This window comes from Pseudoliparis swirei, chromosome 6, assembly GCF_029220125.1.
Source record: "Pseudoliparis swirei isolate HS2019 ecotype Mariana Trench chromosome 6, NWPU_hadal_v1, whole genome shotgun sequence".
In the NCBI taxonomy this organism is placed as follows: domain Eukaryota; kingdom Metazoa; phylum Chordata; class Actinopteri; order Perciformes; family Liparidae; genus Pseudoliparis; species Pseudoliparis swirei.
In genome coordinates, this window is record NC_079393.1 from 20,359,558 (window position 1) to 20,372,734 (window position 13,177).

The following is a 13,177-nucleotide window of genomic DNA, read 5'->3' on the forward strand; positions in this document are numbered from 1 at the left end:
CAGGAAGATCTGATTACACAGAAAATAGATCTGTGGCTGACTGCAGCTGAATGGCCTAGAAGCTTTGGAGTATTGTCAGCCTGCTGCTAGATTGTAGACCTTCTTCATGCCACTTCAAATTTCCTATATGCGGTGTAAAAAAAGGCCCACAAGCATATTGCCCACTTGTTTCAATATTATTGCTTATTGCCATCTAAAGGCTCCTGTTCTAGTTTAGAAGCGACAGCCTCAAAGACAGACGCTCTTCTGCAAAGACACGAGTAGAATCACAGCTGACAATAACGTCTCATGTCGTTAAACGACGTCAGGCAGCTCGTTCTGATGTTTCCGCTGCGGGTGAGTCTGTTGAATTTCAACCACAGGGATCATCTGGCGGAACGACGAGAGATTATCTGAGAGATTATCTGAGGGCAGTTAAAAAAAGAGCAAGTTTACTCTGGGAAACTAAGACATATTGAGAACAGATCAGAAACAACGTGCAGAAATTAGTTCCACAGCAGGTTTAACAAGCTGAATAATGCACCAACTACACAGTCTCATCAAAATGAAAGCTTTCCTAATTTAGGTTAATGTAATGAGTTCTGCTCAGGATGAGGTTGAAAAAAAAAGAAGTGAAATGCTGTAATAAAAATTAAGGAAAAAAAATGATCCACGGTTGATTCTGTTTACTTTATTTCAGTACATGTTACTCATACAAAATAATCTGTACAAAGGCTAAAATAGGTCATATTTTTGCATAGAAGGAACAGGGATGTAAAACAGAAAGCCAGAATGGAATGGCACAATGAACTCCACTATCACACCAGGGCCTGAAAACAATTCGGTTAAAAAAAGGGACACAGCTCCGTACAAAAATACTCTGCTGCTCACTCCACGCCGCAGAAACGAGAGACAAAAGGGCGAGATCTCCCACTTTCATCATCTCCCTTTTGTTCTGACAACACAAAACAAAAAACTCTTCTCGACTCTCTGACTACCATTAGCCCATCTCAGCGTCTTTAGGACAACAGTCCCCCAGGTTTTGTCATTCTTTTAAAAGAGAGGCCTCTTGAAGGCGGCGATTCCACTCGGTTTTATTTAATACACCGCGGGATCTGCTGTGACATCGCTTCCCTTTGCTCTTCGAGCCAAGTCCCATCTTCCAACCCTTGCCAAAATTCTGCATCAAAACACTGTTTAAATGACGCCTGAATAATTGACGGTGACATAGAAAGGGAATACATCAGGAGCATCGAGTCATTAAACAGGCAATGAGCGTACGGTGTCGTGGGTTTTTGTGACACTTTACTTTATTTAAAAAATAATTGATTTAGAGAATAATAAGAAGGTAGTGCACCACCTAGTATAGATATTCAGAGTGCTTTCACATGTAGCATGAACACTCCACAGGACGGGGCTGGCAGCTATGAGATAGTCCCCCAGCAGAACACAACATCAAACACACCATTTCCAGAGCATACGTTTCCACCGCTCAGATATTCAGCTGTTGCACAGGAGAGGGATTAGGAGGAGATTACAGAAATAATATGTCGGAGGTGGCAAAAAAAATTAAATAAAAAATAGCTTCTAGGTCTCAAAAATTCTTCACAGCAGACAAAACCATCCATAGATAAGAGGGAATACTTTATACTCCTAATAAAAACGAAAAAAAAGATCATATGGAAGGAAATGTGTCTACAAGATGCAAATAAAATATGAAAACCATACCGACAAAAACACAACTTTACATCAAATTGAAACTGCTCCTGCGCTTCACAGAGGCAGGCAACTATCAGACATGAGAGAATGAATAACACATGGCTGGAGGGTATGTCCGCACATGAGCACAGAAGATCATGGGTTGTTAGGCAATTCACAATGGCAATTAAACTGTCACTGTGTTTACAAGAGGTAAAGTATAACAGTATGTTACATCCTTTGTAAAATGAGCATATTTACATCTGGGGCTAACGTACAGGGCTGATATACTGCAGTGGCATGAACTCTGTGTTGTACAGTGTCATCTCATACATCAGGCTCTAGAAATACATAATGAGTCTGACACTGGCATGTTGTAAAAGACATACTGCAGATTATTCCAGCTCGTTTTATTTAATTTGACTCGGTCGTAATACAGAGAAGCACGGAGACAAGCGTGTAGTATGTCTTTTGTGGGCGTCACCCGATGCTATATGTGTCAAATTTCTCCCCTCTATCATTTCTGACTTAACTGCTTGAATACAGAAAGGCCCTTTTTCAATTTGTGGAGGAACATTGCAGAGACTAATCCTCTTAGAAAACAAATGCTCAATGGTTTCATGTTCTAACAATGAGAGACTATGAGCCTCTGTCATGAAGGAAAAAAGAAAAGGCCATTTAAAAACAGCCGACAACAAGGAAAACAACAGTATATCGTATAAAAACAAACATTAAAACAGCGGCAACTAATGTACAAAAATAACCTCATTATTCTGCTTTTTGTTAAAACCGTGCTCATCTCTGCACAAACACGAAGGAGCACTTTCTCTTACAAAAACGTGATGTCTAGGTGACAGTGGCAGAGCTGGGGGGGGGGGGGGGGTTCAGGTGGAGGAAAAAAAATGTCAGGATGTCAGCAGACTCGGATCAGTCGGGGGGCAAAGAGTGTGCACGCTTGCTCTTTGAAGCATGATGTCAGATTAGGAAGCAGACACTAGTTTTGCTTTATTCCATTCTCCCATTTTCCGGTGACATCCGGTGAGTTTAAACACTTCCCCGCAAGATGAAGCGCCACAAACAAAATATTGATCTGGTTTATTTTTTTTCTGAACCTGTCTGCAAATGAACTATGACTCCAATAACCCCGCCTCCGCTGGTTCAGGATATACCTCACAGCTGGTTCCTGGCATTTTAAGAGCGCAGCTGTATTTCCACAGTGTCAGCGCTGCCAGCTATACTGTAAATGTGGCGCTGGGTGTCTGCAGAGCCCGGCAGTAAATAAGAGATGTGGGGAGAGTTTGTGGTGGCAGCCAAGCAGAAGAGATGTGACCACTCGTGCCTGCGCTGTACATCAGCAGCTGTCATGTTCCCCCCGTGGACACAACAAGAAGAGCCGGAGCATGAGGGGGCGGCCAGTGAATCACAGCCAGCAGGGTCGCTGCACAGAACAGCCCAAATCGGCTGCTTTCTGCAACACGGACCTCTTCCCAAAACTGTGTCTCTCAGATGAAGTCACTATCAAAACCGATACAAAATAAATAAACAAACCCTGTTAAGAATGACTCCAGGTGATACTCGGAGGACCGACTGGAACAATGTCTAGTGAGTGAGTCTTGGTGGGTAATGCTGGGTCACTTGTTGGCCCTTGGAGCTGCTACGCACAGTGTCCGAGTCCAGAGCAACAAACTCTCCTGTCAACAAATACCGTGGATATCATTTAGAGACGCTTCGGCTCCCAATGATTTCTGTCCTTGTTTTCAAACAATAAAAGATCACCTGTCCTCTCTTGATAATTCTACTATATTACGACTCGTGTCTTATTGTGGTAGTTTGGGCCATCATTCATGTCTGTAATGGCGCTGTAAGTTCTCTAAAAAGAGGTTGCATGGGGAAAGAGACGTATCGAATGGCCCCTTGGACCGCCGCCCACACATCAGACTTTATAGAACAATTTAAAAGGTCTTGTACTGATTGGCGGTTGTTTGTTTTGGTTGTCGGAAGAAGAAATGAGCCAAATGAGAGCAATGGGGACGTCTCCCTGTGCCAGAAATCAATCCCCAAACTCTACAGTGCTTTTTTTTCTTTCTTCCAGTACCACAATTTCAGCATCCGCATTCGGAGTGTGGAATTCATGCCCCAAACAATGCCCTCCAATTTCCCACAATGGATGGATCTAATCAGCCGAGGTAATTGAAAACACCTGTGTGGCTGCGCGGGGCTTTTGTATCGGCCCATAGCGACCACGGCAACGGCGATTCGGCAATCGCGTTTCTGTGGAAATGACATTTTCGCATCAGATCGGCAAGTCATCCCTCCCTCCCAAACGGAGACCGGCTAATATCCACACAATGTCACACTCGTGATGACTACGAGCAACATGGCTGGAGGCCCTTCTCACCGGAGACATTGTGACTCCCTCGTAACCACGGCTCTGTAGTGCTCCGGTGAGCAAGCACGAGCAGCACCGGGGACCTGAAATCAAAGCAGCGAAATGGAATTCAGCCTTCATTCATTTCATTGTTTACACCTGTGATATTTCTTATTGTGACAAGTCCGAATGTCTTCTATAAAAAGGGTTTAGCTTCCATCTGATTATCAGCCGATAGCAGTCAGATTATCATAAAGGTTTGAAAACAAACTCCCAGATTAGCCACATTTATTTGGTAGGAAAACAAAGGCGAACGCTGAAACTATGAGTCCAACTGTCCGTTAAAAACGTCCGTCAGAGGTTACAGACGGACTTTCCGGAGTTACCTTTCCGTTTTCTGAATAAGATGCTAATGTGGTTAAACTACTGGCGTGTTCACTACCGGTTTGATGGTCCGCCTGCTGGTTTCTTGCCTCGTTGCGTTTACCTGAGTTTACCGTCACAACTGAGGACCAATCACAACCAAGGGACGGCCTGAACTGAATTCATCCCTGAACACTAAGCTGGTCTCTAACGCCACCGATTCTTACAAGGTCACCGCAATGTTGAAGCCTAGAGCAGACACACTGGTATTTTCAAACCAGATAGAGTATTTTCAGTCTTAAGGAGGTAAGCGGATACTCTTTTAGCGAATCAGCGGGAACCAGACATGTCCTATAGGGTTTGTATCCATCCATATCTGTCTCAGCTTTCATCCTCCTACACTCCCTCCACCCCCCTGCACTGTGTCTGTGAGAAAGGGAAGCTTTTGTGAAATCTCTGAAGTTGCAAACCAGAGTCACTGTGTGATGAGCAGGAATGTCAGCTATTGTCATGTGGAGCATGAAGCTCATTGCTTTCTGACTTTTGGTAAAAAAATTTAAAAAAGAAGCAGAAAAGTATCGAAGGGGAAAGAGTTGACAGCCAGAGAGATGAAGAGTGAGCAGGGCAGAGCAAATTGGTGAGATCTCGAGAATGCAGACGAGAAGGTCTGCTCTGCTCTTGCCCCTCCTGCCCTTGGTTTAGCACCATGTTGTTTTTCTGCAGAATTCGGCGCAAAATAAATCCCATGATGATTTCTCACACCGACATGACAGGTTCCTCCATCGCGCTCGCTTTACCAAAACATCTCCAGCCAAAAGAAAAAGAAGGAAATAATCATTCAGCATCCCCACATGTCCCACGTGTCCCTCCACAGCAACGCCACGTCAGCTCCGCCCGAGAGCCCATTGCACTGATCTGTTCAACACTACATCTCACAGGAGCGTTGGCGACATACAAAAAAATAAAAAAAACGAAGTTTGACATTTCAACGACAAAGGTAAATCAGTAAAGTAGAAAACTACCATGCCATGTTGAAACTTTTTTTCTTTTCTTCATTTACAAGTGAAAAGGGGGACTTGTTGGAGAGTGTTGTCAGTTGTTGTCTCTTTGCCTTGGAGACGGGTGTTCGGGCATTCGTAAAGTGTTCATTGTCTCAAAGTCTGTCTTTCCTTCCAGCAAATAGTTAATCCAAGCAAGAAAAAGATAATAAAATAAAATACTACTCGAGCGCAGTGACAACCAATGGGATTTTCTTCCTTGCCAAAAGTCCGTGTCCCTTCTCTTCCAGTTGTGTTACTCTTTGGCAAAATGAATGGTGCGAGAGGGAAGAGCAGAGAGGGGCAGAGACGCAGCTGGAATCTGTACAGAAGGTCTGTGAAGAGGTCGTGGGGGACAAAGAAGGTTGTAAAGTAAAGGGTGGAAGCTGTTTAATTCAGAGTCTCATCCCATCAGGCAGCGGCGCTCCTCTTCGTCGGGTGCCTCTTCCCCCACAAGGCTAAGCATCGTACTTCTTCCCCGTCCTGTGGATGTGGTGGAACAGCGTCATGGAGAACGCCATGCCCAGGAGCTGTGGAAAAGAGAAGGAGATGGTGGATTTTTAGTGTACATGCGTGTATATATGTCTGTGTACATGTGTGTCTCCGTGCTGTGTTTTTGATGTTGATGCCCGAGGCTGCGATGAGTTTCGATGGACTGTAAATCCTGTGGCGAAGCAAAACACTTTTCTCAGACGCTCTTCAAGTCAGAGCTCTGGAAATCTTTGTGATGGAGAAAATGTAAAGCGTGCCCCAGCATGAAGTCAATGAAGTAAATTGAGATGCCACTGAATCAAAGTATCCAGCTATCTCTTTGAAGTTTCCATTACCCCTGATACTTCGACATCAAACAGTCACAAGGCTGATCCTAAAACCATTATCCGGCAACATTAGGATGGCACGGAGAGCAAAGTATTGTGTGGTGCATAGTCTGATGTGATGATAGCAGGGGAGAGCTTCCGATTCTCTTCCTTTAGTTTAAGTCAAGCTAATTCGTGGGGGGCTGCTTCAGAGAAAATGCTCCCATACGCCGCTGCCAATCAAAGCATGAAGTGTCATTGGAGGTAAACATCCAGCTAAGAGGGAGTTCAAACCACCCCGATTATTTGAGTGTGGCGCATCTGTGCGGCTCTCTGTCGTTCTCAGAGCGTCTTTCGCGTCTGATTCATTCAGTCTGCGTGAGGCGGCGTGACGGTCGCTCCTGCAGGCTCCTCAAAGCTCCGTCAGCCTTCCATGCTTAAGAATATATAAATACGGCTGAGGTTTCGAAAAAAAACATCGTGGACGGAGTTAGACATATCGGCGGTTGTCAAAGTCTGTCATGTGTTCTGCTGGTCTGAATACTTCACCTCCCTGGGCCTCTGGCAATTATATAACATGTCAGACTTGTCGGGTATCAGCTTTTCATGATGCTCAGCTCCGTGATATCCCAACATTTTGCCTTGAGTCTGCTAATCAGACAGCCCAACGTCTGTTCTTCGACTCTCATACCTCTCACCTGACGCAGTGCCTGGGGAGTGTGTGTGTGTGTGTGCGTGTTTGTTTGTGTGTATGGAGGGGTGGAGAGAGATCATTGTAATTAATGTCAGCCGAGTAAACAGCAGTGCTATTTTTTTACTGAGGCTTCTTGTTATTAATTGTCAGTGTGCTTTTTTTTACTGCTCATTTTATTTCATCGGCCTCCTCTTGTTTGTTTATTTGTTTACTTATTGGTTACATGTCCAAAGTAGACACATAAATAAGAAAATAAACATAATGTTTCTCACTGTCTTTTCTCATTCAGCAAAATGAATCCAGTCAGTTTCTGACTGTATGAAAACAAATATTTTTTCTGTGCAAGATAGGCATATCGTTCATGGGCATAATTTAAATGTTGCTGCTGCAAGGCATTGTGGGGCGGCGTAATCTTCTTTTCTCCTGTAAAGGAGGTTCAGTGTTTCCTATGTAAAAGGAACTAAGAAAGGAAGCATTGAGGCAACTTTCCTGAGCATTTAGAGAATTTCAATAGCTCCTATCACAACGCCACGTCGTTACTTCCGGGTCATTTCACTCAGTAAATGACTTTTTGACCGCACAAGTGTGTGTTTGCAGAAGAATGACCAGACAGGGAAGAGGCAGTGTCAGACAGAGGCACGAGGCTCGCTGCGTTTGTATGAATACATGTCATAAGTGTGTGATCTTGTCATGAACACATGGGGATCTGAAGTCGGTGGATGTCGACAGTAATGCTGACTTTCTCAGAATTGTCGCTGTGACCTTTAACAGGAGCTCAAGCACCATCTTTCCCTGAGGACATTTGAAATGTGAAGAATTTCATAGTGAGGCCACCTTGCTCGGACTGAACAATGCTTCATGAATAAGCAAACTGGAGAGTGACGGCATGAGAATGGAAAAGTAGGAAGCGGAGTGCAGGGGGGATGAACAGGAAATGGTTTTCCATGAGCAAGAAAAGAAAAAAAAACCTGAGTGGAAAATGAAAAGAACAGTCAACATGTAATTTACAGATAAAAGCAACATTTAAGCGGACTTTACAAATAAATCATGAGAACATGGTGCGTCCCTCAAGCAGATGCAACATCTTTTCACATGTGCGTCAGGAGAAATGTAGCTAAGAATGTGAGGTATTGTCCTGCAGAGTTCATTCGGGGGAAATAGCACGTTTTACATGTCATTTAGCAGACGCTTTTATCCAAAGCGACTTACAATAAGTAAGTTTTAAAAGGGAGGTCCCCTGGGATAGACAATCACTCTTTAGGTGTGTTCAAGACAAAGTGTGACAAGATTTGCAAAAAACAGCACAAACTGAATTAAAGAGCTGTATGCCATACATCTGTCAGGGGGGGGGGGGGTCATCCCCATCAACACTACCATTAAAAGGTTACCAGTCTAGGGCTGGCACAGAGACAGACAGGCCTCAGCTGGCTTTTTATAGATCTAAAACCGGGACCTAAATATGATTCAACTTGAGTGAAATCATCACACGTACGGCTTTATGACTCTATTCCATGAACGTACAGAGATTGCACGAAGAAGGAGAAGAACTGGAGGGAGATTACAGAAAAAAAACCGGTAGTTTCTGATGAATGCTGAAATCCTTGAGAGTCTGAGCTGTCACACAAACACAGTGCACATTCTGCACACACACGTTCTGCAGAGTGAATTACCACAAATTGCAAACAAGAAGAAATTCATGCAAAAGCGAGGTACAAGTACACTTTGCATTCACTTTTAGGACACTACCTGTAAGTAAGTGGGAAATGTACAGCAACCGCAGTGACAAAGAGGGAAATATGTAAAGCAGATCATTAGGACAAAAAAGAGAAATGGTATCGTAGTAGAAGTATCTATCCCTCCTTCCCTACTTTGCCTTTAATCTGAGACTCTTTACATGCTCTTCCATATTCAGTGCCTCTGCTGATGGCTCCCACGTGACTACCGCCTGTTTGTCTCGAAGCCAGGTGGCTTTCGTTCTCCCAGACAGGATCACGGTGCAGAAGACAGTCACTTCAATAGGTCGAGATGTGTGGGTGCCCAGAACGCCTACTGAGCACAGTCCTCGTCGTAACTTGATGGTGGCACAGAGGCCGCGGGATGCCCACGGTAGCCAGACAGGCAGACGCAAACAAATGCACCGAGACACAAAGCAACAGACGAAGAAACAAGGGGGAAAACAAACGGGGGAAAAAGAAGCAGGAAGAAATGGAGAATGAAAAAGCAATTTATCAATAAGCCTCCTTACCTGCACGACCAAGATGACCATGCCTATGGTTCCCAGCAGCTGTTTGTTGTCATCCAGCCATTCCTCCACTTTCTCGAAGCAGCCCTGAGATGGAGCACAAGCTTGTTAAGACACCACTAAAGAAATGTGCCCTTTCAATGCAGAGGCAGAGGAATCATGTCACTTCACTTGCTGCCTGCTTGGTCACATAGAAGAACTCAACCATTATGTTTACGCCTTTCCACTAAAATGCATCTCTTATAGCTGCGATACACCATCGCATGGATGAACAACCGTGTGAGGTGCTAAAACAAGGGAATTGCCAATGAGTGGTTACTTTGACATGCAGACTTATGGGCCATATAGACTGTTAAATATAGTAGCACCTGGGCTCATTCAAGGGTCACTCACTTGCAGGGGAGGTGGGGTGAAGGACTTAAGCGTGGTTTCAGCTGCAAAGTGGTGCCCATTCCTGAGTGTGGGTGCTGACACAGTATGTAAGACTAACTATATAGAGTGTGGCGTCTCCTCTGGTCCGGATTACAGGCGAGCTTTCAGTGCCGCGCTTTCCCAATGGGTCGGCTCAATGTCTGGCTATTCTCGTTTTGGCAATTTGATTCCAGTTTATCAGAGTATTTAATCCCCTACTTCGGACCGGCTAACAAACCACATGCCATACCAAATATAGCAGATTAGACTTGTGATGGAAGGAGATTGGTGAACGTTGTGCATCAAGCCATGTGAGGAAATACAGAGGCTGTTGGTGTGATCAGCGGTCAGACAAAAACAAAAACGAATGAACAGATAGATGGACCGAAGATGTACGATTGTTTATATATACATATATATATATAAACAATTGTACATTTTCTCCTCCATATGAATTAGTGTAAGCGTTCAGATATATATATATATATATATATATATGAACGCTTACACTGATTCATATGGGGGAGAAAATGGTGTCAACACTGATTAAATTGAAATAAGCAACTTATTTGATAAACTATTTTGAGTGTATCAGGATTGTATATATATATAAATCCAAATTCATATATATATAAATCCACATTTATATATATATAAATACAATTTTACCCACCAACAGAGACACAAAACATGGGATTCTTTGTAGTTGTGTGTCTCTTTCTGGTCGCTTAGTGTCTCTTCATTGACTTTCCAATGAGGCATGTGGACGGTCACCTCAAACAGAGCATCTGGCTCAGGGTCTCTCTGACTCCTTGGGCCTCAGCAGACCAGTTCAGTTACGCTTCCACAGTTACCACAGAGCATGAATCACACAAAGAAAGAGTATGAATATATAACAGCCTGTGAACTCACCCTGTTCCAGAACATGTTTGTGGAGTTATGCCCACAGTTCTGGTAATGTTCCTGGCAGCAGCGGTCAGGCACCACCTTCTCCTGCAGGGCCTCGTGCCAGTCGGTGTATGCTATCACACCGCAGCACTTCCACTGTGGAGGACACACACACAAACACACACGCGCACAAAATATGAGACAATGCTTCCCGTCGGTCCACGGAGACCCGAAACTAACTTTAATGGAACCACTTTTGTAATTAGTCCCTTTGCTTTTCAGCGAATAATGAAGTGAATGCGGATTCACCAGCGAGTTTTGACTTTAACGTTGAAGCATTAAAGCCAGGAAATACATTAGCTGGAATATGTTAGTCCAACTTTGCATTAATGTCTCGAGTTGTGAGTGAACATTCATGCAAATGACTCCACTATTTGATGTAACGCATGCTGTGAGCTCAGCCTACCTCGGCCTGGATGATGTTCCAGGCGTTTCGGAGGCCAATGTTGTTTTCTGAGTTGTAGAGAGCCAGCCCGTCCTTCAGATCCTGCTTGGCGTTCTCACTCACCTGAAGACAAAACAAAGACAACACCGGCCTTTGTTACATAATTTGAATGAATGAGTTTATTTATTTCGATCAGCAAAATATACAACCACCAGTCATAAAAAAAAAAGAAAGAAAGATACATGTGTTTGGGTTCAGGCTGAAGCTATCTAGCTTATAAGTGCTCTAACCTCTGATTGCCTAAAAAACTTGTTCCAAAGAAACTTATATATATATATAAAACAAAAACAAAACAAACAAACCAGAAATTCAAGCATTTGTCCCCATAAACTGTTACTTCTTATGCTTTATCAATACCGTCAAGTCTATACTTATCATGTTTTTAAACTTTTTTTTGAATTGCACAAGATTTGTAGATGTCATCAGTTACATTATTACACCGTTCATTGAGTTTTAAATGAATTATAGTCTTTGTATTGGAACAGGCAGTTGAAATGTAAGTATGCATGTCATTGTCTATCTCTTACATATTTATAATTGATGTGATATAAGTGACTTTTTAGTGTCATGTGTATGATTGATCGTGGAGTTATTTTTCTTGTGAAGTGACTAATCACGATGAAAAGGGGACATAGACAGCTGATTGTCATTTAAAGACAGGAAATACCTGTTGCTGCCAACATAAAACACGACAGCAGCTCAGTTACAGGTTGCATTCTTTCCTTGTCATCTAAAAATATCTCTGCTAAAGTCACTTGGACTTGTGCAGATCTGACACACGTTATGTGTGGCTTCGCTCTCCACACTCGTGCCCTTCAGCGCATCATTTTCCTCTTGACTGAACACCAATAATATGCTCAGGGTTGTGTCATGTCTGATGGAGATTAATATATCATCGGATGTGTTAATGAGATACAAAATCAGAGCTTTAGTTCTCCTGCCGTTGCCCGTGGGGATCTGCTAACTGCCAGGACAGATTGAGATGCGCTGCAGATACGGGGTAATTACCTTCGCATTGAAAATGCGGAAGCTTATGTTTTGATCGCCGTGTATTTATTTATTTATTTGTATGCGTGTTACTCGCATAACACAAAAAGTATTAAACCGAATCGCATGAAATTTGGTGGGATGCTTGGTTATTATCCGGGGACCATTTGATTAGATTTTGGGATCGATCGGGTCAAAGGTCAAGGTCAATGTCATGAAAAGGTCAACATCTTCTTAAATCGCATGACATTTGGTGGGATGATTGGTTATTATCCGGGGACCATTTGATTAGATGTTGGGATCAATTGGGTCAAAGGTCAAGGTCATAAAAAGGTCAAAATCTTCTTTTTACCATAGCACGGTCAATTTGTATCCAATTGGCATGCAACTAATGCCAAAATGTTCATAATTCAATGCCCAATCTTGTGATATGCGAAGGTATGCGATCTACCGAGTGCCCGTTCTAGTTATTACTGTGGAAAGAATGACATGCACTGGCAGAACCACGCACACATCCATACGGGCCGTCAGTCATATCGCCACACAAGGAATGCACTTGCTTTACTAGTTTAAAGCTTAAGGCCTCAGTCTGTGCCCGGGAAGAAATTATGTAAAAATATTCACATAAAAAGAGAAGGGCATTGGTTTGGAGGCTGCTCAGAAAATCCTCAATAGTTTAAAAAAAGAAAAGAAGCATCCTTGTCGATAATGTCAAGCCAGCTTTTCTCAAAGAAATACAATCTTAAGGTGACAGTAGTGCAGCAGAGACCCGTCTTCTCTATTCTGTCCTGCATATGTGAGATAGAACAACATGAGACCACAGACAATTAGATTACGCTGTAAATTAAGTGATTCAGCAATGTTTTTGTGGGAAGAACAAACTGAAAACATCGTGAGCTCAATGCCACAAGAAAAGTATTTTCTGAATTGAACACAAACAGGTTTTTCGAGCAATAAAAATGCTTTAGTTATCGTTAATCATGCAAAACCAATTCAAAACGTCCATTAAAACCTTTGAGAAAAGATTTGCATCATTTAAAATCCTGTTCTTCTCTCGCTCAGTGGCTTTGCTGATGCAGGTGAGCGTGTCTGTGAAGTGCGCTTCGGGCTGCAGGCTCCTGCAAATCTTTCCTTGTGTGGGGAAATGAGATGAAGAGCAGCATCATCAATCTCTGCCTCGCACTTTGTTTCCATCCTCTATCTTTTCC

The 13,177-nt window shown here is 43.2% G+C and overlaps 1 protein-coding gene across 3 annotated transcripts in view; it reads right to left on the reverse strand.

The window, feature by feature from the left end:
* Positions 1-650: 650 nt before the first annotated feature.
* Positions 651-13,177, reverse strand: part of tspan9a (tetraspanin 9a) — a 162,451-nt gene continuing 149,924 nt past the window's right edge. For all 3 annotated transcript variants that reach the window (XM_056416996.1, XM_056416995.1, XM_056416994.1), the window contains 4 exons: positions 10,944-11,045; positions 10,502-10,633; positions 9,182-9,265; positions 651-5,975 (listed from right to left, as the gene is read on the reverse strand). In XM_056416996.1, coding sequence (XP_056272971.1) covers positions 5,904-5,975; positions 9,182-9,265; positions 10,502-10,633; positions 10,944-11,045 — 390 coding nt within the window. In that variant the 3' untranslated portion in view covers positions 651-5,903. The remainder of the gene's footprint in view (positions 5,976-9,181; positions 9,266-10,501; positions 10,634-10,943; positions 11,046-13,177) is intronic.